We start from the raw sequence: 26953 nt of genomic DNA on the forward strand, positions 1-26953 counted from the left end.
CACTGGTTGCCCCTAGAAGGAAGGGAAAATTTCCACTTTATGTTCTTCTGTGCCTTTTGAATTTTTTAAAAGTATATTTATTTATCTGTTTGTTTAATTTCTACACCACACATGGGGCTCAAACTCACAACCCCGAGATCAAGAGTTGCATGTTCTTCTGACTGAGCCAGCCAGGAGCCCTATGTACCTTTAGAATCTTGAACCATATATTTAAAAAATATACCTATTTTTTTAAACATCCCCATACATACACACTCAACTTCACACAAATATGTAATGGATACTTCCCAGGTAGTGCCTTTTTGGCGAAAGAACTTGGGTTTTGGCATTCAATTGCTTGAATTTGAATCCTACCTTCAATATTTATTCCTGTATGACTTTGGACATGTAATAGAGTTTAACATGGTACCTATGGGGTTGTTGCACTTATTAAACAAGATAATCACTGTTATGCACTTCGCACAGGGCCAAATAAATGGTTCATTCTACTTCCTACACATCTCTGGAATCCACTAATTTCTCACCATCTCCATTGCCACCTCCCCTGGCTAAGGCAACCATGGTTCTTGCCAATTTTAGCATCTACAGTCTCTTCCCCCTCCCTTCTGTTTTCAGCACAGCCGTCAGAGCATCTGTTTAAAATTCAGTTAACTATGTCACTACCCTGCTCAAATCTCTCCCATGGCTCCCCACTGCTTTTAGGAGAACTCTCGGGGTTTAGAAACTGGCATTGAAGGGTCTGCATCATCTGGCCTCAGGTGGCTTCTCCCACCTCATCCCTTAGCAGTTTCCCTTCACTCTCTGTGTTCCGTCCATGACTTGCTATGCCCACAATGCACCACCCTAGCCACCAAAGGCCTTTGTTTCAAGGTCTAGTGCAATCCTATATTCTGAGTCCCAGTCTCCAATTCTGGCTTCCCTCAAATTTCAGTCCTGGCTGGATTGACACAAATTACAAAAATGAGCAATTTTTGCTCTGAAAGCTGAGGATGAAACCCTAGGTCAGAACCTCCCCAGAAGTGGCCCCCTCCAGGACCTTTCCCCGCACTACTTCCAATTCCTTTGGAGGGGAGCTGACCAGTACCTTGGACAAGTCTTGTGGCACGTTTAAGCCCGCTCAGTCTGGGGTGAGGGAAACCCAGGGCAGTGCCTGGCACAAAGTAAATGTCCAATAAACCTTTACTTAGTTAATGAGACCCCAGAGGGTGGACAATGACTACAGGCAGGGCAAGGAGCAGAAAGGGGAGCTCTGGGATCTGTGTGGGAGGATAGGGGGGTACTCTTAGGTGGTCTCAGGAAAATCAGGTGGGTCCTAAGTGGGTACCCATAGGCTGAGGGCCTCACCCTTTGCTGTCACCCATGTCTCCTGTCAGTGGACTTAGATTTTCTTTTTCTTAGGGTAATCCCAACTTAGCTTCCCAGAAATTCCTGATGATGTCAGAGAGGACCCTTCTGCCTGACATATTACATACCAGGCTAATTCCAACCTCTAGGCCTTTCTACTGGCAGTACTCTCTACTCTGAGTATTTTTATCCTTTCTATCCTGTCTGTCTGTCCTTCCTCAGTCTGAGCTGACTGACCCCTTGTGGAATCTCTGACTTTGCCTCACTCCTTATCCAAGCCCCCACACATTCTCTCTCCTCCTCCTTCCTCCATCTCTGTCCGGTCCCCTTTCCCTCCCCCACCACCTCCACTCTGTCTCCAGCTTTTTTTGGCTGCTGTCTCTTCCTCCTCCTCCTCCCTCCTTCACTGACGCTGAATAATCAGGCCTGGCTGTCCTGGTTTCTGGAAATATTCGTGTGTGGGCAGTGGCTCAGGGCTGAAGCAGGGAATGGATGGCTGGGGGCTACTGGGCAGCCCCAGGCCCCAGTGCAGACACCAAAATCCAGGACTGTGGTCCATGCCTGTCTTCCTCTGGGGAAGGGAGAGCAGGAGTTTTATTGAGCAGTGGAGGAGGGGTGGGAATTCAGAGGGCATGGACACAGGTCATTTCATCTCCCAGGTCCTCCTCATCAAAGCGAGAGAGGATAGATTCCTCATCACTATACAGTGAGCTGGTCCCCTGTGCCAACAGGTCACTGGCAGCACTGTCCATCTCGTCCAGTGTCAGGCGGCATGCATCTGCAATCTCCTGCTTGGCTAGGGCCACAAAGCGTGGGTCTCGGGCAAAGAGGCCTAAGCCCTCGGAGATGAGCACCTGGGGGCACAGATGGGATCAGAGTTGGCAGAGGGCACAGCATGGAATCAAAGCAGTGTGCACAGAGGAGTCAGTGTAGATAGATGATGCATCATCCATGAAAGTGCGCAGGGGAGTCACTGGGGACAGTGGTGCATATGTCATGCTGAGCAGAAGTTGCAGAGCAAAGGGATAGATAATTACAAGCACAACACAGAGCCAGGGTGGGGGGGCCCTTCCCCCTCCTTCCTGAGCTCCCACTTCCTTCCCATCTCCCCCATCCCTCTTGCCCGCATCCCTTCTGGACTCACAGCCTCCACCAGACTGTCAGCACTGCCCCTCTTGCCATGGCTGGAGTCTGAGTGGGTTCCGGGCACACGCAGACAGGTGAAGGTACGCAGCGGACCGCTGGACTTGCCGAGGTATCCCTCCCCTGCTGCGCCCTCCTCCACCAATAACAGTGGGGCATACAGGAGCCGACCCCGTTGAGGAGGGGTTGCCCAAGAACCCTGGACCAGAATAAACAGGGGGATAATGACTGCTGGGTGGGGTATTAGGATCTAGGACTCACCCCTGTGCCTACCTCTTACCACTGCCCACCCCAAACACAACCGGAGTCAAACTGAACACATATAAATCAGACTTGAGTTTACTTAAGAGCATAGAAGGCCTGGGTTTAAATCTGAGCTCTGCCACTGACTGGCTGTGTGATCCTGGCTAAGCCTCTCTGGGCCTCCGCTTCCTCCTCTGTAAACTGGGACTAGCCACAGTACCTGTCTCACCGGTGCCATGAGGATTTTGTGAATTCATACATGCCTCATTCTTCAGAAGACATGTGGTGTGTTTGATAAATTCAGCCTAGGCTTACTCCATCCCTCCAGACCTCCGCACCCCATTCCCCACCTCACCTGAGCCCTGCTGGGCCCTGAGTTGCGCCCACGATGATAGGTGCCTGGGATGGGTAAATCCTCACAACTGCCCTGGCGCCGCAGACACTGTATGGTGAAGGAAGGCTTCCGCTCTGGAGGTGGGGGGAGGCATGGAGCGGGGAGGGGGGCGGCAAAGAAAAATGTCAGTGCGACCCCAGCCCTCTGCTCTGCTGGCCCCTGTGGGGGGCCCCCAGGGTCCATGCCTGCTCTCACCTGCAGGCGTGGGGGGCAGTAGACGGCGGCGTGGTGCATTGTGCCCATCAGCACATCTCTGGGGTCTGTGGGGTGGCAAAAGGATGGGGCGTGGGGGAGTCCCTGCCTGCTCATCTAGGTAGGAGAGCCTGTGCAGGAGAGAGAGCTGGGGGTGAGCTCAGGCCTGGGCATGTGCAATGGGGTCCCATTATTCCTGTCCTCCTGCACATGGCTCATGAGGTCATCCTACCTGTTGTGGCCAGAGTCTTTGGTGGGAATTTCCTCTTCCTCCTCCTGATTCTCTTGCTCTTTGGTTCCCTTGTGCTGAGAACTTCCTTCTTCGGGGATGGTGAAAATGAAACCCCCAGAGCTTCTCCTGGGGAAAGTGAAGCAAATTAGACCAGATTCCCCCCAGTATGGGGTCCTGGGGTCCTAGTTCCTTTTTGTTCCATGCCTCATCTCCTACAGAAACTCTGTAGGTTTTTTTTTTAATTGAGAAAACTTACATAACATAAAATTAACCTGTCATCATTTTATTTTCTTTATATTTTATTATCTATCTATCTATCTATCTATCTATCTATCTATCTATCAGAGAGACTAAGCAAGCACACAAGCCCGGGGAGGAGCAGAGGGTGAGGGAGAGAGAGAATTCCAAGCAGACTCTGCGCTCAGTGCAGAGCCTGAGTTGGGGCTGTATCTCACAACCCCAAGATCATGATTTGAACCAAAATCAAGAGTTGGATGCTTAACTGACTGAGCCACCCAGCTGCCCAACTTGTCATCATTTTATTTTATTTTATTTTTTTAATTTTTAAAAAGATTTTATTTATTCATGAGAGACACACAGAGAGAGGGGCAGAGACACAGGCAGAGGGAGAAGCAGGCTCCACGCAGGGAGCCCGATGTGGGACTCGATCCCGGGACTCCAGGATCATGCCCAGGCTGAAGGCGGCGCTAAACCGCTGAACCACCCTGGCTGCCCCCACTTGTCATCATTTTAAAACAAATAGGAGACACCTGGGTGGCTCAGCAGTTGAGCGTCTGCCTTCGGCTCAGGTCATGATCCCGGGGTCCTGGGATCCAGTCCTACATCAGGCTCCCTGTAAGGAGCCTGCTTTTCCCTCTGCTTGTGTCTCTGCCTCACTCTCTGTATCTCTCATGAATAAATAAATTAAATATTTTTTAAAAGATGAATATGGGCTTTATTTTAATAGATGTTTCTCATAATAAGGACCCAACATTTAAAAAATCAAAGTTGGCTTGTTGAAGAGACACCTTCAACACAAAACTGAGGGTGTATTAGGGGAAGTGAGGAGGAGGCCGTAAAAGCTAGGTGTGACTTCATTGCATTCTTTCATTATCCCCGTGAGGTAAGTGCTGTCATCATTCCCCTTTTATAGGTGAGAAAATTGAGGACCATGGAAACTAAGTTACTAGCCCAAGATCACTTAGCAAATGGCAAGCCGGGATTTGAACTTAAACTCATTTTGTTCCATGTTATGTGCTTTTTGTATTAAACCTTTGCATTGCTGTTCTCATGAATCCCTTATTACCCTCTGTTCCCATATGAACCCTTGAATCCCTTCCATCCTTCCCAAATTTCCATTCAAAGGCCCTCTTGCCCCTCAGTTACCCCCATGTAGTGGCTAGTCCCTGCCTTCCCTTAGAATTTCCCACCAGACCCTTGACCATACCTGTGGCCATGGGATCCAGCCTGGGGTACACTGGACTGTCTGGAATTGGAAGCCCCCCCATCATCATCACTCGGGCCAAGGGAGAGTGAATCTGGAAGTCTGTCCCCAACAGGCAGAGACACAGAAATCACGGAGCTCCGGCGAGATGGGGGCTGGGAGCCCATCTGGGCCTGTGGAAGTCACAAGACTGAATGTTACCATTCATGTTCTATCTAAGTCACTTGGTCAGTGACACAAGTCACTTAGAGTTTATTTCCAGTGACCTCCTTAGGGGCTGAATCTGGATCTCACCCTCCAACAGTGGATGGTAAGTACCAAATAAACGTTTGCCTGTTGCAGGGGAGCTTCTCTGGGAGCCTCCTCCCCAGAGGCAGTGTCAAAGTTACTTAGGAATTAAGGGTATATTTTTACAATCAAATTCTGTAGGGGAGTGAAAACTTGTCCTCACTTTGTGTGTTTCCGGGTGTTTCTCATCTTCCTCCTCCTCTCCCTCCAGCCCCTCTTCCTCCTTCTCCTCCTCATCTGTGTCACAGGTGAGGGCCTGCCTGATCTCAGGACCCAAGTCGTGTAGGCTCCTCAGACCAGCCTGTGGAGGTAGAAAAATAGGAAAGCAAGGCATCTCAGTGTCTAAACTCCCCCGTTAAAGAGCCTGTTTCCCATGCAGGAGTGTGGGGTGGGGTAAGGGGTTCCTCAGCCACCCCTGACCCTCTGTGAGTCCTGGGGTCTCTGTTTCTTCATCTGTGACATGGGTTCCATGAGATCAAGAGGGCAGTCAGCCTCAGCCACAGTGCTCCCATATACCCCCACCCACCCAGGCCCCTCTCTGAAGACCTGAAGGGCAGAGGAGGTACTGGAGGGGGCCTCGCTCCCTAATAGCCCCTTTTCTTTCCTCCGCCGGAATTTGCGGAAATAGTCCTGGATCAGAAATGTGGCGTAGAATTTGCCCACGGTGACCTCTTCCTCTGGGGGCAAGAAGGAAGAGGCAAGGTCACACAGGGGTCCTCTGTCCCCCCTACCCACAGCATAGACTCCTCTTCGTCCCCTCCCCCATCCAGTGCTTTTTTTTTTTTTTAAAGATTTATTTATTTATTTGAGAGAGAGCACATGAGATAGAGAGCACTGTGAGTACTGAGCAGCGGGGAGCAGCAGAGGGAGAGGGAGAAGCAGGCTCTCCGCTGAGCAGGGAGCCCAATGCAGGGCTTGATCCCAGGACCCTGGGATCACCACCCGAGTTGAAGGCAGGTACTTAACCCACTAAGCCACCCAGGCACCCCGTCCAGTGCTGGTTTTTGTGATGGTGAGCAATCATTTGACATTTGGGTGGGTTCAAGTAATTGGGGTGGAGCCATCTCACCGTCAGCAGGGGGGATGACCTCATCTAGTAGCTTCTGCTTCATCCGCTTCCAGATCTTTTTGATGACAATCCGCAGCTCCTGATTGGCTTGTTCCAGGTTCCCTGCATCAGGAGAGGATGTGGGGCATGAGCCAATAAGAGGAACCCTTTCCAGCTCCTTCCCTGTTGGGGAGGGGCTTCAGGAGCTTCTACTGCAGTTACACACCACCCCCATTGAACAGGTGGGAAAACAGGCCTGGAGAAGCCAGTCACTCATTTTGAGGTTCAGAGACAGGAGCTGGGCCCACACTCAATGAGACTAATCCCCAAACTCTCCTCAGGGGCCCTCCCGCTCCTGCCCCTTCCCCATCCCTCCCATGCACCTTCTGTCTTGATCTTCAAGGATGTCCGAACCAGGGCAAAGAGTGTGGCATTGAATGTCACTGTCCCATCTGAGTTGAGGGGCATGTTCATCGCCACAAGTCTCTACACACACCAGAGACATGGAGCCCCCCTTGAGCAAATGCCAGGGATGAAAGCATTGGATGCCCAGGGACAGAAACCTTTGAGGATAAAACCAAACATACCCTCCCCACCCAAGGCAGGGTCCCTGCCCACCCCTGCCATGTGGTGGTGGACAGCCCTCTCACAGGTGGGGGTGTGTGTGGTGGTGGACAGCCCTCTCACAGGTGGGGGTGTGTGTGCTTGGGGGGAGGAGGTGCACAGACCTTGCAGGCTACTCGGTGTGGGCAGAGCTTCCCAAATCCCAAGGGGGGCTGGATGCGTCTCAGCAGGGCCACCACATCCAGGTGCTTGATGCGGCCCCTGGGGCAGATGGGGGCAGGTGGGAGGCACCGCTGGATTGGAGACATCTCCTCTAGCCCTTTCTGAAGACTCTACCAGCTCAGCACTACCTCCCCCTCACCATCAATACCTCAGAGCCTGCCAGGGAAGAATCCGAGGGCAGTGGGGAAGGAAGATAGAGGACAGAGGCAGTGGGAAAACTGGGGCATCTATTGCCTAGGTAATGGAAGACACAGGTCAGAAGTTCTGGGGGCTGGGCTACTGGGTGGAGCAGTGCACTGTCCCCTGCAATCCCCTGTGGTTACAGGCCATACTTGGCTCCAGGGTCATATTCAGACCAGATCCTCTTGAATTCATCGAGGTGATGGGGGCCCAGGATGGACCAATCTCTGGTTAGATAGTCAAAGTTATCCATGATGACAGCCACAAAGAGATTTATGATCTGTGGGCCAGTGAACAGTGGGGATTAGGTAAAGGGCAGAGCTAGGTATGGGGGGGTTGGTGGGAGGCTGAGGTAAATTTATGGTTACTGGATCACGAGCCCCTGGTTGATCTCATCAGACCAGCCCTTTTACCTGATCTGAAGGTTTGGGCTCCCCACCTTGTCCCCAGACCCCTCAGGGCCAGCCCCCATGGCAGTTGTGGTGGTTGTGGAAAAACGGTCCTCACCAGGAAGGCACAGAGCATGAAGAAGCTGATAAAATAGGCGATGGCAAAATTGCTGCCACAGGTAAACTCCTCGCCAGGGCTGACGTCAGATTCAGGGTCACACCGACTCCCGGGAAGGCTGGCGAGCATTATCTCTTGCCACGCCTCACCGGTGGCACACCTAGGGGTCACATGGGGGGGGCCATCCTGGAGGGGAAGCTATGAAGTCATGGTAAGTGGCACTGTGGGGGCTGGAGGGATGAGGCGATGACCCACTTCTTGCCAGGGGTTGCATCTGGCACAGATAGATTCCATAAAGTATTTCAATATTTTTGAAGCTGGTGTGGTGATTATGATGACAGTCATGTTCATCAGGTATCCCCATTTTGGTCCCCATTTTACTGGTGGGTCACTAGGGGCTAACAAGAGGATCCATCTTACAGCTAGAAAAAGGATGGCTGAGCGTAGATTATTATACAAGACTCTTCAGATCACAGCCATAAAAGGTCTCAGGTAAAAATGGAGTCCCATGCTGTCCTGTTATTTCTACAGCTCAGGCAGTCTGGGGGCCAACAGGGTGTGTGGGCACTCAATGGCATGTTGGGGACCAAGATGGCAGTGGAAGGAGGGTAGATGTCACCTGAACAAAAGTAGCACAGCCTGTGGAAAGGTCTGGAAGTTGTTGTTTCGGTTGATCTGTGTGCCATCCTGAAGAGCCACCTTGCCAAACATCTGTGGGTACACAGGGCATGTGTCAGAGGAGTGAGCCCATGCCCCCACAGGTTGTCATTCATTTCACAACTTCTAATACTCAATAGATCCTCACAACCCTGACATGCAGGCACTGCTGATCCCATTTCACAGATGTGTGGACTGATTCAGTGTCATCCAGCTTGTCTTTCAACCCACCACCCCCACTGTAGATGAATTCCTACCCAACACCCCTCAGCAGAGGAGTGCCTGGGGGATGCTCCCTAGGGTCCCCACTTGCCTGCATTCCAATGACTGCATAAATGAAGAATATCATTGCGATGAGAAGAGCCACATAGGGCAAGGCCTATGGGGGTGGAGAGGAGGATAGATATTTAGGTCCAGGCAGAGCACTGTAAGCCCCAGAATGCACTGCTCCCTCAAGAGTGGGCCTGCAGAGAGATGTGGCCCATCCCCAAAGTGCTCACAACTACCAGTGTCTCACAAATGTGGACATGGTATTAAATACAATAGAATAAGGTCAGTAAGGCCAAGGCCTGTTGGGAATTGGGAGCCTAGAAAAACAGAGAAAACCAGAAGAGGTAAATTTCAGACGGTAATGATACACAGGGAGATGTAGTGCTGGGGGTGGTAGAAGGACAGGTTGAGAGGCGTGAGATGGGGGTGGGGGTGGTCAAAGGGATGGGGGTGTACCTGGAAGGACTTGATGAATGTCCAGAGCAATGTGCGGATTCCTTCACCTTTACTGAGAAGCTTGACTAGTCGCATGACTCGGAAGAGGCGAAAGAAAGTGATGGAAATGCGGGAACTGTCCTCAGAGCTCTGAGGTTGGGGGTGTGGTAGGTATGATCAGTCTACATTTGCCACAGCCACCTCCTTATCTCATGCTTTGGACCTCCCAGCCCCCAAATCCCTCAGAACTCAGGCCCCAGGATGGTCAGGGAACATTTCTAGGGACTCTCAGGAAGAAAGGAAGGGAGGGTGGGTATGGAAAGGAGAGAGTTCCTGTTGTAAGGTGGGGACTATTGGGGACTACCTCGCCAAGGTGGCCACCATTCTGAAGGGAGGTATGGCCAAGACAGAGGTGGCAGAGAAGATGATAAGATCACAGGCCCAAATGAACAGGAGAATTGATGTAGCAGATATAGGGAATAATGGATGGTAGAGTAATTATTCAAGGGATGATGGAGAAGGTTATGAGGCAGTGGATCAAGGTTGGCAATGAGGGTGGAAGGGAAATGAAATGGTACAGGAAATGATGGAGGAGAGCCAATGGAGCCAATGGAGGAAATGATGGAGCCAGTGGTTTCATGGAGATGATGAAGATTAGAGAACCGATGGAGGACCCAATGGAGAAGTCAGTGATGGAGATATGGAACCAGCAGCATTGTCAGTTGAGGTGACAGAGCCATGTAGTACCCAATGGAAGAGATGATGGAGCCAGTGGTACAGTCAGTGGTGATGACAGCCGTGGAAGACCCAGTGTCGGAGACAATGGAGTCGTTGGAGGAAATGGAGCCAATGAAGTAGAAGAGACGATGGAGCCAAAGTAGTTGGTGGAGATGATGGAGCCAATGAAGGGTGATGTAGAGGAAATGAAGGAGGAATGGAGGAAATAATAGAAATAACAGGAGAGTCATTTTAGGAGATGAAAGAGCCAGAGGATAGGTTACAAATGGAATAAGGGAGCTGGTGGAGGGGGACTTTGGCTAAACCTGACAGGGACTCAGGAGATACAGAGCTAGGATGAGGAGCACTGAGTCTTCAAGAATAGGGTGGAGGTAAGCGAGAGGCACCTCTTCATGTGAAAGAAAGCCCTGGGGTTGAGGTGGGGAAAGGCTGGGTTAGTGGAGAGGCCAGTCCTTACGTTGACTTCAGTGACGGCAATGTCCACTACGCTGCCCACTACAATAAGAGCATCAAACGTGTTCCAGGCATCGGTAAAGTAATGCTGTAGGCAGGAAAAAAGTAGAGCCTTGTCCTCTCAGAGCTAGCAAGCTAGTATACGAGGCCAGTAGTGGTAGGCGACATTGTGGAGGCAGGGCCTGGCTTGGACCACATGATGGGCCTGCATCTGAATCCCTGTCACTCCCTGGTCTCATGAGTCCTTGGTTGCTGCCCCTACCCGCCCCCCCCCAACCTGGAGCTCTGCAATGAACTCCACCCCAAGGAATTCACCCACGGCAGGTTGAATCTAGGGCTAGGGAGGCACCTTGGGTTTGAAGGCGATGATTTTGAGCACCATCTCAATAGTGAAGAGGCCAGTGAAGACCATGTTGAGGATGTCCATGGCATAATTAAAGGGAGCAGTCTGTTCATAGTGCTGGGGGAGAAAGCCAGGGATGAGGACAGAGCCTGAGGCAGAGACCTTGCCACCCACAACCAAATATTTTCTGGCTTGGACAGAGGTGAGATGTGGTAGCACTATGCCTTGGCCAAACCCCTCACATTGTATCCCAATATGGATCTTGGGAAGCCCAGCTTGTGATTTCCTAGCTTTCCTTGCAGCTGCTTCTGACGAATGAGACAGAAACAGAAGTCTGCTGCTGGCTGGACAGCTTCCATGAAAACTATTTTTGCTTTCCAATAAAAGGTTCAAATGAGGAAAGCCCCCTGGTGCAACCTTCCCTCCTTTTTCCTGCCTTGGATTTGGTTTTGATGTCTGGAGCTGCGGCAGTCATCTTGTGATCACGAAGCAACCACCATAAGCATGAAAGCCAACTTGTTAAGAATGGTGGAGGAGAAAGAGCCTGGATACCTGATGAACAATGGTCAAACAGCCTACCTCTAAACTTCTTGTTATGTGAGGTAGCTACCGTATTTTGTTGACTCCAATATGCACATCTTTTCACATTTATGATCACTGAAAATGGAGTGTATTTCACAATCAATGGCAACTTACAATGCCCATCAGCCATTTCCCCACATTCTTATATCTCTTAAGTCAGGATACAACTTCCAATTATTGGCCTTAGGTTTGAAGAAATGTGGCAAATATTTTTATAGCTTAAGTCTCTGTCAGTTGGGGGTTTTGTTACTTGCAGCTGAAAGCATTCCTAATGGTTCCAAGGTATTGTGTGGACAAAATAGGATCAGGTGACTGGCAGGGGTCAGGAAGGGGAGCTCAGACCTGCATTGCTAGAGCAACGGTGTTGAGCAGGATGAGCAGGAACATGAGGTACTCGAAGGCAGCAGAGTTCACAGTGGCCCACACACGATATTGATGTGGGTTCTTGGGGATGTAGCGGCGGAGTGGCTGGGCCTTGAGGGCATATTCCACACACTGGCGCTGCATATGGGTGCAGGGCATGAGTGAGCCATGGGATCTCAAGGCAAGGAGGTGGGGAGGGGTTGGAGGCCATGGGTGAGGGGTCAGAGGTCACCTGGTTCTTGTCCAGCTCACAGTTTTGGTATTCCTGCTCGCCCTGGGCACGGAAGGTGATGATGACAAAGCCCACAAAGATATTCATCATGAAGAATGCAATGATGATGATGTAGACAATGAAGAACACTGAGATCTCCACATGGTAATTATAGATAGGGCCCTTGTCCTCTGCATTTGCATCGATGGCCTTGTACAGTAGACTGGGGAACCAGTGGGGGTAGGTGAGGAGATATCCCAGTCTCCTGAGACCTGACCCCAGAAACCTTATAACAGACACTCCAGAATCCCCTATTTGGCACCCCAAAGGCCCTAAATCCCCTGACCTAAACACCTGGAACCTCCATGCATACTCCAAGTGACCCCCACCTGTCCTCCAAGATCCCCAAATCCCCTTCTTCAGCCACCTAGAGATCCCCATGTAGCTCCCCAGAACTCCCCCACAAGCCAAGCCCCCAAATATTTCTAAATCCTGTCCCATCAATTTGAATTCCTTGCTCCTCTTCCCCAAAGATCTTCAGTTAGTACCCCAAAGACTTGTACAGCTCCTAAGAACTGAATCTCCAGCTCCAGCTCCTCTGAGACCTCCTCCAGTGCCCCTCCACCAGACCTCTACCTGGTCCCCCCTAAATTCTACCCATTCCTCTCTAGACTTCCACCTAGATCCTCAGAGGCCTCTAGCCAATTCCTGGAGATATCCCCTACCCAGTCCCCAAAGCGCCCCCAGCCAACTTCTGGAGGACCCCCACCCACTCCTCTGATATGCCTACCAGTCCCCAAAAACCTTATCCAGTCTCATGAGACCTTTATCACATTCCAAGATACCTTCCCACCCGTCCCCAAGGAGATCCCAGTCTAGAGACTCCTGCCCTATCCCCTGTCCATCCCCGGGGCCCTGCTCCTCACGCAGGCCAGCCTTCGAAGGTAGAGACAGTGAACAAGGCCATCATGGCTGAGAGGACATTGTCAAAGTTGAAATCGCTGTTGACCCAGAGCCGCTCCCGGACCAGGGGTCGTGATACATCTCCATCAGGGTAGACCAGGAAGGAGCCCCTGTGGATGTTGCAGACAGGCTGGATGGGTGAGGAGGGATGAGGAGCTGGGGAGCTGGGGAAATGGGACTGGGGTCTCTAGCATGGATGCAGCAGGGCATAGTGGTGAGGATGGATAGCCTGGGTTCAAACCCTGGCCCCCTGCCCTATTTACTGGCTGGGTGACCTTGGGCATTTAACCTCTCTGTGCTTTAGTTTTCCTCATCTATGAAATAAAGATATTAACAGAACATATTTCCCGGGGTACCGGGATCGAGTCCTACATCAGGCTTCTTGCAGGGAGCCTGCTTCTCCCTCTGCCTATGTTTCTGTCTCTCTCTCTCTGTGTGTATCTCATGAATAAATACACAAAATCTTAAAAAAAAAAGATGGAAGCCTGGGACTAGGTGGCAGTGGCTGTGGGTGGGTGGGGGGTGTTTAGGGATTTCCGAAGGGTTTGAAGTAGAATGTGGGTAACTCTGGAGAATGTGGAGAGGGGTTTTGGGGAGGTATTGGGGGATCTCTTAGGGCTTAGTGAGATCTGAGGACTCTGTAGCTCTTGGGAAAGTTCTAGGGGTTTTATCATGGGGCCTTGGGGGAATTCATGGGGGTTTGGGGTCCTCAATAAAAACTGAAGGAGTCTCTGTAGTTTTTAGGAGGAATGTCTAAGGGTTCTAGGGGCCTTAGTGAAATCTAGGGGCCCCTTTGGCCTTTGGGAGGGGTCCCAAGATCCAAGAAGGGCAGGGTTTTAGGCACTCACTTGCATTCTTGTGGGGTGTGTTTGGCTTCATCAGTGCAACTGTAGAATTTCCCCTGTAGGGAGGATATTTGTCAGGCAGATCTCCCCCTTACTCTCCACCTTGACCCATACCCGGACATCCCTCCGGTGTTTCCTCTCACCTTGAAGAGCTGCACGCCAATGCAGGCAAACATGAATTGCAGGAGTGTGGTCACAATCATGATATTCCCAATGGTCCGGATAGCCACAAACACACATTGCACAACATGCTGCAAGCACCCACAAATATGGCTAAAGAAACTGCATGCCACAGCAGCCATGGGGTAGGGGTTCTGGGTGTAGATGGGGCTCAGGGACTTGGGCTGGGGACATCTGGTTATGGATCAGGGATGGGTGGTCAAAGATACAGGCCCAGGGCCATGTGGGCACCAACCAGGAATAAGTGTTTACCAAGAAGGGATATGTGGTCATATTTCAGGAACTTGAATCAGAGAAATGTGGCCTTTGATAAGGAATTTATAGTCACTTGGATGGAACATAGGTCAGGCCATACAATCGGTGGTCAGGGATGTGTGGTTACATGTTGGGTCCAGGCTCTGTGGTCATGCATCCACGCAAATCCAGTCTTATTGGAGGTCCTGGCCCTAGGAGTGGGGCAGGGGCATGGGTCCTGTGGGTTTGGGTGGGGTTGGGTTACCTTGAGTCCCTTGGCTCTGTTGATGGCTCGGAGAGGCCTCAGGACTCGGAGTACCCTCAGAATTTTCACCACTGAGATGGCGCTGGAGCTGGGGAAGGGTCAGTACTCAGGTTCTGGCCCAGGCTTGGCCTCTGTCCTGGGAGGAATAGAGTGAGGAGGAGGTGGGGAGAGTCACTCACTGGATGCCAAAGGAGATGAGGGATACGCTGACCACCAGCAGATCCAATAGATTGAACCAGCTACGGCAGAAGGATCCTCGATGCAGGAAGGCCCCAAATACTGTCATCTGGGGGAGGGGTAGAAGGACATCAGGCTAGACTCTAGGTGTGCTCATAGAGAGGGGAGGAGGGTATGGAAACAGGAAAGGTGGGCTGTGGGGATGGGGGCAGAGTGGGTTGGGGCAACTGGGGGTATGGCTGGGAGGCCTATTTGTTACCTTTAGTAGAATCTCCACAGTGAAAATAGAGGTGAAAGCATAATCAAAATACCCCAGAATCTGGGGGGGGGTGAGAAATAGGGGAAGCCATTGAGTCATAGCTGAGGGGACACCTTGGGGGTGTGTGTGTATATGTGTGTGTGTATGTGTGTGTGTGCTCACACCTCTCTGTAAGTTTTGCTGTCCCCCTCTCCTTCCCTCCCTCTCTTTCCTCCTCCCTCTCCTCCTGCCTCTGGGAGTGTCCCCCTAGTCCCCTGCCAAAGGCTCACATGGTTGCGGAAGGAGTGGGCTCGGATGGGGTCCTCAGCGGCCAAGGACACACTGCTGAGGATGATGAATACCAGAATAAGATTGGTGAAGATATGATGGTGGATGAGGGTGTGGCAGGCCTTCCTCAGCCTGGGGAGTGGGGAGTGGGCTGCGGTCAGAACCCAGGACCAGGGAGTTGAGTGGGAGAGCCCAAGGGATACAGCTCAGCCTCTGTTGCATCAGGCCATGCCCGCTGCCAGAGCTTTGGCTGCTCCCTGGCCCTCCACCTGCCCCAGCCCATCCTGCACCCACTCCCAGCACTCACGGGTTGGTTTGGCTGAGACAGAAGAAGGCGCTGCCCTCAGGGATGGGTACCACCTTCTCCTTGGGTACAACTTCCTGCAGGAGTTCCACATGCCCTGCACCCCCTTCCTCCTCTTCCTCCCCCTCCTCCTCTTCCTCTTCTTCCTCCATGCCTGGCATCAGAAGAAGATCAAAAGACAGACAATTCATTGGAAAACGTATGTACAGCACCTAGAACAGTGCTTGTCACATGGAAAATTCTTCCCATCTCCCTGCTAGAATGTCAGCTCCTCGGAGAAGGGATTTTAGTCTGTTTGGTTCACTGTTGTGTCTCTGGCACTTAGAACAGTGCCTGGGACACCGCAGAAGCTCAGGAAATGTCTGCCGAGTGAACACCACCATCCTCGCAGTCCACTATACACTATTTTACAATAAAGGCTCTGAGAAGTTCTGCAGTAAAACAAAAGTCACTTCTTTTCTTTAAATCTCAACATCCCAAATGTTGCTGGCCACACACCAAGCCCCTTACTTTCAAGATGATTTCAGAAAAGGCTTCTCAAGAGAGGAGGATTTCAGGGGTCAAGAGCTCTGCCTGGGTGCCATCTCTAAGGTCCAACACCTTCTCCACCCGGCCCTGCCACTTGCCTGCTCCTTCATTCTTTCTGCCCTCCTCTTCCTCATTCTCCCCACCAGCCACCTGGGGACAAAAATATGGGGGTCACCGATGGTAGGGGAGACACTATAGGATGGACCCAGGGGAGGCAAGGAAGGAGCGCAGTAATGGAGGAATGCACAGGCAGAGTATGGGGGTTAAACACACACACACATACAGACAGGTATGGGTGGTAACGCGAGGTGTAGACAGTGATCAGGCTTCTAACTCACCAACACTCCATTTTCTTGTGGGAGAGCCCCCTCGGTGCTCTTCTCCCTGTTCGAGGAAAGGGGAGTGATTGCTAAGGATCATAGCAGATAGGCGAGGCTGAGGGGGGTCAATGCAGTCAGAACAGACCTTTCTGAGGTCCCATGGAAACTCCCTGCTTCTGCCCTCATCCTCACAATCTGTTCTTTTCACAGCAGCCAAAAGGATCCTGTTAAATCTTAAGTCTGGCACATTCTTCGTCTGCTCACACCTCTCCCATGACTCCTACTCACTCAGAGCAAAAACCAAAGTCCTCACCATAGCCCAGAACGCCCCCAATATGGCCTCACTGTTCCCCCATTTGAGCTCACCTCCTACCACTCTCTTCCTTGCTTACCCCACTCCAGACTCACTGGTTTCCTTGGTATTTTTTTGGATGCACTGAATGTGCACCTCAGGACCTTTGCACTTGCTCTCCCCTTGTCTTGAGCACTCTTCTTCCAGATATTTTCTTTTTTTTTTAAAAAAGAGATTTTATTTATTTATTCATGAGAGACATACACAGAGAGAGAGGCAGAGGGAGAAGCAGGCTCCATGCAGGAAGCCTGACATGGGACTGGATCCGGGTCTCCAGGATCACGCCCTGGACTGAAAGCGGCACTAAACTGCTGAGCCACCCAGGCTGCCTCCTCCAGATATTTTCATGGCTCACTCTCTCACTTCATTTGGGTGTCTGCTCAACTGTCACCTCTGAATAATGGCCTTCCTTGACTGCCCTAACCAAAGTAGCAACTCTCATTTCTCTCTATTCTTTTATTCCATTTTCTATTATCAATTATTAACATATATTTAAATTAAATTATGTTATACATTCATTTGTTTATATTTTGCTTGCCTCCCTCAACTAGAATGCTATCTTCATGAGGGCAAGGGCTCTGTTTACCTTGACCATTGTTGTCTCCTCTGTGTCTAGAACATGGCCTGGCACAAAATAGGTGATCAAGGAATGCACATTGAATGAATGAGGACCGACAGAATGGATCTAGGGATATGGGTTGCCAGGGTGACCAAGGCATCTCTGGTGGGGTGGGGTGTATGTGTGGGCACCAAGTCAGGGATCCCAGAGAGAGACTGTCTTGGGGGCAGGGCCAGACGTACTTGCCCTTGTCCTTGGGAGTGCCTGTATCTCCACTGGCCAGGTTATCCACAGCTATGGCGAGAAACACGTTCAAAAGGATGTCTGGAGCTGAGCTCAGGGTGCAAAGAATGGAGAAGCAGCCTGCCTGTGGACTGCCCACATCCCCTTATCCACCCCTCCATTCTACCACCACCCAGCCCCCCAAAGCTCCAAGGATACAGTTGCCACAGATGAAGAGGATGATAAAATAGACACACACCAGCATTCCTGGGAAGAAGGGGCCACCATAGGCCATGATGCCATCATACATGACCACGTTCCAATCCTCACCTGTCAGGATCTGGGGTGGGAGTTCACCGTGAAGCTCTTTGGACCCTCCCACCCTACGGTTCCTCCTCCCTGCCTGGCCCACCTATCCCATGGCCTCCAGACTCCACCTGAAAGACAGTGAGGAGGGCCTGAGGGAAGGTATCAAAGGTGCTCCGCTTGGTGTGGGTCTGGTCAAAGTTGAACTTGCCCCCAAACAGCTGCATGCCAAGCAGGGAGAAGATGATGATGAAGAGGAAGAGGAGAAGCAGCAACGATGCGATGGATTTCATTGAATTGAGCAGGGATGCCACTAAATTGCTCAGAGATGCCCAGTGCCTGCAGCAGAGATGGAGGAGGCAGGGTTGACATGTCCAGTGGTGGGTGAGGCAGGAGCCAGGGCAGGACTCCAGCTTGCAATGCACTGGGCGTGGGCTGGGTTAAAATGAACTTTGGAGTTGGGTTGAGGCAAAAATGCGATGTGAGGGGAAGGTTGAGTTTGGAGTTAGGATTGGAATTAAAGGTGTAATGAGAGATGAAGTCAGGATAGAGGGTATATGGAAGTTATGAAGCTATAATTGGGTTTCAGGTTGGGAGTATTTGGAGTTAGATACCTGAGTTGGGGACAAGGTTGTTGTTGAGAGTTGGGATAGAAGAGGGGGTAGGGATGAGATTGGGTCTGAGTCTGGGGTTGCAGCTGGAGATAGGCTGCTGGTTAGGAGTTAGGGACATGGGATTGTGGTTAGTGATGGAGATGGGCTGCAAGTTAGGGATGAGATTGGAGATGGGGTTGACTTTGGGATTTGGTGTTGGGGCTGTAGATGAGCTTGCATATGATGAGTGGCTAGGGGTTTGGGGTTAGAGACGGTGTAATGTTTGGGGATGAGTATGGAGGTGAATTCAGAGATGCGGCTGGGAATACTGTTTGAGCTGGAGTTGAGTTTGAGGAAGGGGATGGAAATAGAGTAGACACCCTCCACAATGGCTTTTAATCACTAGGCAGGGGGCGCCTGGGTGGCTCAGAGTTTGGCTCAGGTTGTGATTTCAGGGTCAGAAGATCGAGCCCCAAGTCAGATTCTGGGCTGGGCATGGAGCCTGCTTAAGATTTTCTCTCTTTCCCTCTCCCTCTGCCCCCCTTACCCCCACTCGTACTCTCTCTCTCTTTCTCCCTCTAAGAACATAATCTCCATGAGGTGGGAATTTGTGTCTGTTTGATTCCTGCTGTTTCTCCAGGGCCTGGAGAAACAGCAGGAATCAAAGGGTGCCTGGCACACAGTAGGCACTCAGTGGATATTTGCCAAATGAATAGTGATACAGATAGTCACTGGAGCTGGGGAGAGGGATGCTAGTGCTGTGCTTGGGGCCCAATCCTCCCTCACCCCACGCACCTAGTGACCTTAAAGATCCTGAGGAGGCGCACACATCGGAGCACTGAGATGCCCAGGGGCTGCATGGCGCCCACCTCCACCAGGGTGGTCTCCAGGATGCCCCCACAGACCACGAAGCAGTCAAAGCGGTTGAAGAAGGAAGAAACATAGACAGAAGGACCCAGACCGTACAACTTGAGGAGCATCTCCACCGTGAACAGACAGAGCAACACCTTGTTGGCATACTCTGTGAGAAGAGGGGCAGAGGTGACTGAACTGGCCAATTTCCTTGGTGAGGTGTAAGGAGGTAGGGGCCATGGGGCAATCTGGGGTAGCTGGCATTAGGCCAGACGCAGCTGGTGGTAAGGCTACGGTTAGGGGTTGGGGTGAGTTTGTAGGTCAGAGTGGGTGAGGTTTTGAGGGGCTTGGAACCAGGGTGAGGGGCAGAATCAGGGTGGGGGCCTCAGTCAGTCTCTATGAGTCCAGGAAAACACCCCTTCACAGGTAGTGTTAGAATTTGGGGTTTAGTTGGGACTGAGGCTGGTTTGAGGCTTGGGGTCAGAAGTGTGTTCAGTATTCAGGTTGGGGTTGAGATTAAAACGAATAATAGTAAGAGCTAACACTTATAAAAGGTTAGCTTTATGTGGACCAAGCCATGTCTGAAGCACTTTTCACCTGAACTAATTCAATCCTTCCAAATACCCCCAAGAAGTGGGTATGATTACTAGCCCCATTTTGGAGACAGGAAACTGAGACATGGAAGGGTTTAACCTGTCCAGACAGCGTGGAGTTAAGATTCCTGACTCTGGGGCCACCTGCCTGGGTTTGCCACTTGCTAGCCGAGTCTTGGGATTAATCATTTAATTCTTCAGTTCCTTGGTGCTCAGTACTCTGTGCCTTAGTACTTGATTCACATAAGATTTTTGGTCAAGAGTAACTGAGTTAGTACATGTAAAGTGCTGACAACAGAGCTTGATGCACAGAGCAAATGCTACATCATTGGAAGCCACAGGGTGGGATGGGACAGGCTAAGGTTTCTGCATTTGTTAGGGCAGGAAAGCAATGTCCAGGGGGTCTGAGGAACTTTAGAGATCCTGGATTTGGGCTTCTGGGGTGGAGGGAATTGGGGGCTGGGGAAGAGGCCTGGCAGTCGGGGCGGGGGGACAGCGCACCCTGGATCTGGGTAAGCCACATGGGTTGGCCATGGTGCTCTGAGGCTATGGTCAGTGTGTTGAGGAAGACGAGCAGCAGCACGGCCCAGTAGCAAGCGGTGGACTTCACAGCCCGCCGGCAGCGTGCCCGGAGTCCTCGGTTGACTCGGCGGAGGCGGCGGCTGGAGGGGGAAAGGGGAGTTCACTGGCTGAAATCACCCACCTAAGCCATGGTGGGGGGCTCAGGTAGGGTAGCCCAGGGGTCATGGGGGCCTTGGAGGTGGGGCTCACAAAGTCATGGGGTCCCAGAGTCCCATAACTTTCTCAACTCACCAGACCCTGGTTTTCATGATCTTGTTTCTGGAAAAGAGGAGGATGAAAGGTAGGGGTCATAAGGGACGAAAGGGCACAATCAGTGGCTGGGGTTGGCGGTCAAGGGCTGGGGTCAAGGTTAGAAAGTAAAATAAGGAGTCGGGTCAGGGTCTGGACTGGGTTCTGGGCTGGTTAGGGGCCAAGGGCTGGCGTTGCTCACAGGCAGCGTGTACAACTGGCCAGAGCCCCCTCCTCCTCTTCCTCATCGCCTGGCATCTCTGCCATCGAACCGGTGTCACTGGCTGGGAGGCTGGCTGTGGGCAGGATGCGAAAAGAGGTCAGTATGTGAAGACCCCAGAGTTCTAGCCTTGGCTTTCTCCTCTGTCTACCCATCCTACCCCCCTCCTCAACCTGGATGGGCCCCCACCATGGCTGCTGGTGGAGTGTGTGGAGCGGGTGGAGTGACTGAACCAGCGCAGATGTCCACGTCTCCTGGTGGTCAGATCTGCCAGCTGTGGCCCTGGGGACAGGGAGGACATCTGAGGAGCATGGCCTGAGGCTGGGTTAGGGCCACGTGGGGGGAATGTGGTGGGGGCGGGGGCTGCTATTTGGAGTCCTTGTTTTGGGCACACTCTGGGAAGGGTACTTGAGTCTGGGTCTGGTCCTGTGTCCTAGGCTGGAACTGGGGGGACTGGGTGTCCAGGCATTGCCGGTGGGGGTGGGGTCTCAGGAGGGTAGCCCACATCTGAGGCAGCAGGGAGCAGGGAATGGGCCAGACTGGGGTTGCCTACGGTGGCCGGCCCGGCCCTCTTCAGCCATAGAACCAAAGTTGCCATCGGTTGAGGGGTCTTCGAGGTCCAGCTCCTCTGCCTGCGTGATCCAGTCCAGGTAGCCCCGTAGGTCCTCCTCCAACTGCTGCTTCTCCCGCAGCTTCTGGAAATCCCCTCGTGCTTTGGCCTTCTCCCTCTCCTTGGAGAACTCCCTGGAGGAGGAAGATGGAGAACCACCCTGGCTCCCTTGCCTTTACCATTCCAGCCCCACTGGGCTCCTTGCCGTTCTCTGAATATGTCCAGCACATGCTAGCTTTGCACAGCTGGTTCCCCTTGCTTGGAACACTCCACACAGCCCGTGCTCTCATCTCTTTCACATTTCTACTCAGATAACACCTTCTCGAGTAGGGCTGTCCTGATTGTCCCTATTTATAATTGCAAGAGTTGCCCATTTCTATCTTCAGCCTTGCTTTTTTTCCCCCACAGCACGTATTCCACATAAAATACCACATATGTGGGGCGCCTGGGTGGCTCAGCGGTTGAGCATCTGCCTTTGGCTCAGGGCATGATCCCGGGGTCCTGGGATCAAGTTCCAGTTCGAGCTCCCTGCAGGGAGCCTGCTTCTCCCTCTGCCTAGGTCTCTGCCTCTCTCTCTGCATCTCTCATGAATAAATGTTAAAAATCTTTAAAAATCTATACACACTACATATGTGAAACGCCCAGCTGGCTCAGTCAGTAGAGCATGTAACTCTTAATCTCAGGGCTGTGAGTTCAAGTCCCACATTCGGCATGGAGCCCACTTAAAATAAGGAAAAATTAAAAAACCCACTACATACGTGTGTGTGGGTGCATGTATCCACAACCTGTTGTGTATATTGCTATTATCTGTCTCTCCCCATCAGAACATAATATCCAAGAAGACAGAGATTTTTGTCTTTTATTTCATTCCTAGAATGGTGCCTTGCACACAGTAGATGCTCAATGTCGACTGACCAAATGAAGGGGCACTTCAGATGGGTGCTGAAAGGTGCCTAGGGGTTTGCTAGGAACAACAACAAAAATGAGACAGGGGCTGAAGGGCGGTATGGGGGGAGGTGTCTAGGCTCCTCACCCACTCAGGACACCAAGCACAAGGTTGAGGACGAAGAAGGACCCGAAGATGACGAGACTCACGAAATATACCCAGGGCAGCTCATACCCCATGGCGTCCTGCATCTAGGGAGAGAGGGAACATGCGTTTCTCAGGATATGCAGACACTCGCCTGAGCTTAGGAGGCAAGGCAGGGGCAGTCTCGCACCATGTGCGGTCGTCCACCTCACCCAGTAGAGCACGTCGGTCCAGCCTTCCATGGTGACGCACTGGAAGACCGTGAGCATGGCGAAGAAGAAGTTGTCGAAGTTGGTGATGCCTCCGTTGGGCCCTGCCCAGCGCCCCCGGCACTCGGTCTGGTTCAGCGTGCACGCTCGCCCTGAGCCCGAAGACGCACAGGGCGACGGGTCCTCCTCGGCTTCCAGGTCTGCGGGAAGACTGGAGCTCCGGTTCGGGTTCCGAAGCTCGCCCACCCACAGCCACCGCTACACTGGAGCCCCGCCCATCTGGTAAGTTCAACTCAGGGTTGAGATTTTTCTAAATCAAGGGCGGGGTAGGGCCTTGGCCTGTCCGGGGAGTCTTGCGATGGGGCGGAGCTATTGGCAAAGGGGCGGCCGTAGTTCGGGATTGAGGGCAGAATCTTGAATAAAGGGGTAGCACTCGTTATTCTGGGGGTGGGGCCTGAGCCTGGGGGTGGAGTCTTGTGGATTTGAGTGGGTTTTTATGAGAACAAGGTGGGGGCCTAGGAACCGGTGGAGGTGGTGGGGGTCGGGGGCGTCCTGGCTCTGGAGGGGTGGGATGGCTGACCAGATCCCAGGAAGTAACATGTCTTGTGCATGCGTCCAAGGAACAGCTCGAGTCCGATGATGGCATAGATGATGATGACGAAGAGCACGAGCAGTGCAATGTGCAGTAGCGGCACCAGCGCCTTCATGATGGAATTGAGCACTATGTGCAGGCCTGTAGGGACAGAGAGGGAGGTGGGCCTATCCCACCCCTCTCCTGTGCCCTTCCCCCACCTCCAACCTCCCAGGGCGTGCCACTCACTTGGCACCCCAGATACCAGCCTCAGTGGCCGCAGCACCCGAAACGCCCTCAACGCCTTCACATCGAAGCCCCCCGGCTTCCCCCCGGTATGCGGGGTGTCCCCCGGCCGACCAGGGCCCTGCTCAAGTAGCACGCTGAACAGCCTGATGGGGTAGCACGGGATGAGAAGGCCGAGGTCAACTCTTGCGACCTCCCTCCACCCCTCCCTTCTCAGAAAAGCACAAGTCCCTGTAACTGGAAATGCGAATATATTTAAAACATGTTAACAATCCTGATTCTGGCTGCCAAATGGGACCCGGAGGAAGTGGACATTTCCCCCGCACCCCGAACTCAGCGGGCCTGGGGTAGGAAGTTGCACCAAGGTGGGGCTGTCCCCTGTAGACGCGCACCCGACCACAACGATGATGAAGTCAAGTAGGTTCCAGCCGTTGCGGATGTAGGCGCTGGGATGGAGCACCAGCCCATAGGCCACGATCTTGAGCACGGTTTCCACAGTGAAAATCACCAGGAATACATACTCCACTTGCTCCTGAGGGCGGAGCCAGGGGTGGGGCGGAAGAGTAGGGGGTTAGTTGGGGATGGGGCTTGAGGGGAGCTGGGGAAGGGAAGCATAGTCGGGGATCTAGGGTGAGGCTCCATGGGAGAGGGTCTTGTGGGTCAGCGAGGAGCGGGGATGGGGGGAGCTTAAAGGGTTGTGGTGTGGTTCTATTGGGGCTGTATCTGGCTGGGGGCAGCAGGGGTGGAGGGCGAGCCTCACCAGGTTGTGGTTAGCAGTGTTGGAGTCATCCTCTGGGAAGGGGATGTAGACCCCCAGGGCTACACAGTTGGCAAAGATGGTCAGCAGGATGAGGATGTCAAAGGGCCTCAAGTGGACAGTCAAGGACCCAGGCAGATAGGCATCAGGATCTCCGCATTCCCTTGGTGCTCTCCCCACCCAGTGCTGATGGTTGACCCAAGGCAACCAGCCTCGGCATTCCCAACCCCTGCCCCGACCAAGGCTTTGACTTTGAACCCCTTAGAAACCTTAGCTATCCCCAACTCTAGCCTTGATTTCTTCCTTAACTCCTGACACTCCTCCTTTCCCCAGTGACCTTCACCTTTCTCAACTCACCCTCTAATCCAGTTCTTGACTCTTGGTCCCTAGTGACCTCAGCCTTCCTCCATTCCAGCCCTGACCCAATCCTTGACTCTTGGTGCCCTGGTGACCCTCACCCCTGAGCCCTGCCCCCCTGGCCTTCCAGGATGCTTCCACTCCACAATGCTGATGCAGGACCGCCGCAGCGGGTTGGCCAGAGTGAGGCAGAAGAGCGCCCGGGGTGACCGTTGGGCACTGGCCACTGCCACCGTCTTGTGCTTACTGTGCTGAGTTCTTCGCTTAGGGGTCTCTGGGCCCACGGCCCCGCTGATTTCTTCACCCCCTGATGCTGGAGGCCCAGGACACAGCCCCCATTCAGGCCCAGGGCCTGTCCCATTGACTGGGCTGGGCTCTGGGGTGGTGTCTGTGTGGAGAAACCAAGTCAGGGAGGGATGGGGTATTGGGGCAATCATGATTGCCTCCTTCCTGATCCCATTCCTGTGTCTGGGGGAAGGAGAGAAGAGTATGTAAAATTAGGGAGAGTCGGGGGTGCCCGAGTTAAGAATTGAGGGTAAGACTTGGTGTTGTAATTGATTGGGGGGTAGAGTTTTTGGAGAAGGGAGGGTGAGATTACATGTCCAAGTAAAAGAGGCTTTGCTGTTAGACTTGGTAAGGAGTTTAAATTGGCACTGAGTGGGATGAAGTTTATAGCTGGAGGCAAATTTAGGGTTAAATTAGAGTGGTGGACTTCTGGATTGGATTTCAATACAGGTAGGAGTGGAGTGTGTGAGTTGGGATTAGAATTAGGATCAAGGTTAGGGTTAAAGTTAAGTTTCGATGGGCCCTGAATTTGGCCCTGGGGTTTTCAGCTAAGGCCATTCCTAATTCCTGTGGCTTTGTTCCAGCCTCTGAGGGGCAGTAGGTCGGCTTGCTTAAGATCCCCAGGGTTAGAGGAAACAAGCTGTCTGAATTTTTATTTCTGTCTGAATTTAAATCCTGACTCAACCACTTGGTAGCTGTGTATAGCCTTGGGAAAATTATGTAACCTCTCTGAGTCTCAATTTCTTTATCTGTGAAATGGAATCATAAGAGTACCTATGTTTAGAGTTGTGAGGATTGTGAGTTCAGTATTCAGAATAATGTCTGGCACAGAGTATTATTCCCATTTTTCAGGTGAGGAAATTGATGCCAAAAGGGAGGTTAAGTGATTTGATGAAGTAGCTGAATTGGGATTCAAACCTATGTAGTCTCTGACTCCAAGCCTTCATGACTTACTACCACCATCAAATGTGTTCATTCTCTCTCTCTCTCTCTCTCTCTCTCTCCCTTAAAAATTTATCTGTGCTCTTTCTGGGAAGTCAGAGACCTACTTATAACAGTATTGATATCTAGATGTTGGGATTGAGGTTAGGTGAATTTAGAGCTCATAGTAAGAGCTGTATCTACATTGGGCTTTAGACTCTAACGGGGGTTTGCCTTCTGGTTGGTAAGGTTTGTGTTAGGATTAAGCTTGGGGCTGACTTTGGAATTGGGCTTGGGGTGGGCACTAGGATGGAGGTTGGGGCCAGGATTAGGGTTGAGATTCAGTTGGGAACTAAAGCTGTGGATGGGGCTGGGAGGCCATAGGGGCAGGGTCTGGGTAGGCTGAGCATCAGGGTTCAGGTGGCAGTAAGGCTATATTTGGTGCTGGCTGGGATGGAAACAAGGCGATATGGTTCTGGTCCCCGGTGACTCTCCAGGGGTGGGGTCCCGTTGGGCAGTAGATGGGTCAGAGGGACAGAGGGTAGAGCAGAGCCTAGGCTTGCTCCAAGGGTCTGCAAGGGTGGAAAGCTACTCTCACCTTTCCCGCCATCAGATGCCGACATCCTCCTTTCGAGGTTGAAGAGCCATCTGCACATAGCCCCCCTCTCTTCCCCCAGCTTTAGAGAGATTAAGGTCACAGGGAGGGGCCATAGCAGGGTTGGATGGGACAGTGAGTAGGGGCAAAGATGGGACATTTATGGGCTAGATCCTGGCAACAGAAAAGGCACTGATTTTTTAAAAATATTTTTATAAAATATATACCAGTACCAGTCAGTCAGAAATTAAAATAAGGTGATCCCTGGGTGGCTCAATGGTTTAGCACCTGCCTTCAGCCCAGGGTGTGATCCTGGGGTCCTGGGATTGAGTCCCACGTCGAGCTCCCTGCATGGAGCGTGCTTCTCCTTCTGCCTGTGTCTCTGCCTCTCTCTCTGTCTCTCATGAAAAATAAATAAAAATCTTTTTATTTTTTAAAAATATTTTATTTATTCATAAGAGACACACAGAGAGAAGCAGGCTCCCCGCAGGAGCCTGATGTGGGACTCAATCCCAGATCCCAGGATCAGGACCTGAGCCAAAGGCAGACGCTCAACCGCTGAGCCACCCAGGGATCCCAATAAAATCTTTAAAAAAATAAATAAAATCTTAAAAAAAGAAATTAAAATAAGAAAAATGATATCATTTCCCAATAGTATCTGAACTTTGAA

At 52.0% G+C, this 26953-nt stretch overlaps 1 protein-coding gene across 3 annotated transcripts; it reads right to left on the reverse strand.

Moving 5' to 3' along the window:
* Nucleotides 1–26311, reverse strand: CACNA1F (calcium voltage-gated channel subunit alpha1 F). Of its 3 annotated transcripts, none has more exons than XM_025468650.3 (48): nt 26287–26311; nt 24618–24870; nt 24129–24234; nt 23761–23900; nt 23372–23514; nt 23132–23284; nt 22555–22751; nt 22346–22449; nt 21289–21446; nt 20892–20984; nt 20685–20778; nt 20486–20512; nt 20174–20334; nt 19023–19248; nt 17766–17973; nt 17548–17668; nt 17349–17430; nt 16214–16259; nt 15974–16025; nt 15351–15501; nt 15046–15175; nt 14777–14836; nt 14520–14626; nt 14341–14428; nt 13805–13912; nt 13665–13717; nt 12780–12926; nt 11875–12076; nt 11622–11780; nt 10704–10814; nt 10359–10442; nt 9528–9548; nt 9185–9313; nt 8772–8837; nt 8421–8512; nt 7802–7961; nt 7447–7574; nt 7057–7153; nt 6712–6814; nt 6350–6451; nt 5827–5957; nt 5444–5581; nt 4996–5165; nt 3549–3674; nt 3320–3447; nt 3086–3198; nt 2489–2686; nt 1–2198 (listed from the first exon to the last, which is right to left on the reverse strand). In XM_025468650.3, exons 1-48 carry the CDS (start codon nt 26309–26311, stop codon nt 1968–1970), a joined length of 5922 nt encoding a protein of 1973 aa, XP_025324435.3. In that variant the 3' UTR covers nt 1–1967. The 3 variants fall into 3 exon arrangements, with proteins under 3 accessions (XP_025324435.3, XP_025324434.3, XP_025324436.2); XM_025468649.3 differs by having other exon boundaries at nt 21256–21446; XM_025468651.3 differs by having other exon boundaries at nt 21256–21446; nt 24618–24635; nt 26250–26311.
* Nucleotides 26312–26953: the final 642 nt, after the last annotated feature.

The sequence above is a fragment of the Canis lupus genome, chromosome X (assembly GCF_003254725.2).
Source record: "Canis lupus dingo isolate Sandy chromosome X, ASM325472v2, whole genome shotgun sequence".
Lineage (NCBI taxonomy): Eukaryota > Metazoa > Chordata > Mammalia > Carnivora > Canidae > Canis > Canis lupus.

Bases quoted from the DNA above. Each gene is read 5' to 3' on its own strand.
- CACNA1F (XM_025468649.3), bottom strand. From the start codon at position 26,311: ATGTCGGCATCTGATGGCGGGAAAG. The intron at 24,235-24,617 runs GCATCCTGGAAG...TGTCCACTTGAG, and splicing joins ATCAGCATTGTGGAGTGGAA to GCCCTTTGACATCCTCATCC. The intron at 20,985-21,255 runs GTAGGCAACCCC...CCCTGTCCCCAG, and splicing joins AGAGGGCCGGGCCGGCCACC to GGCCACAGCTGGCAGATCTG.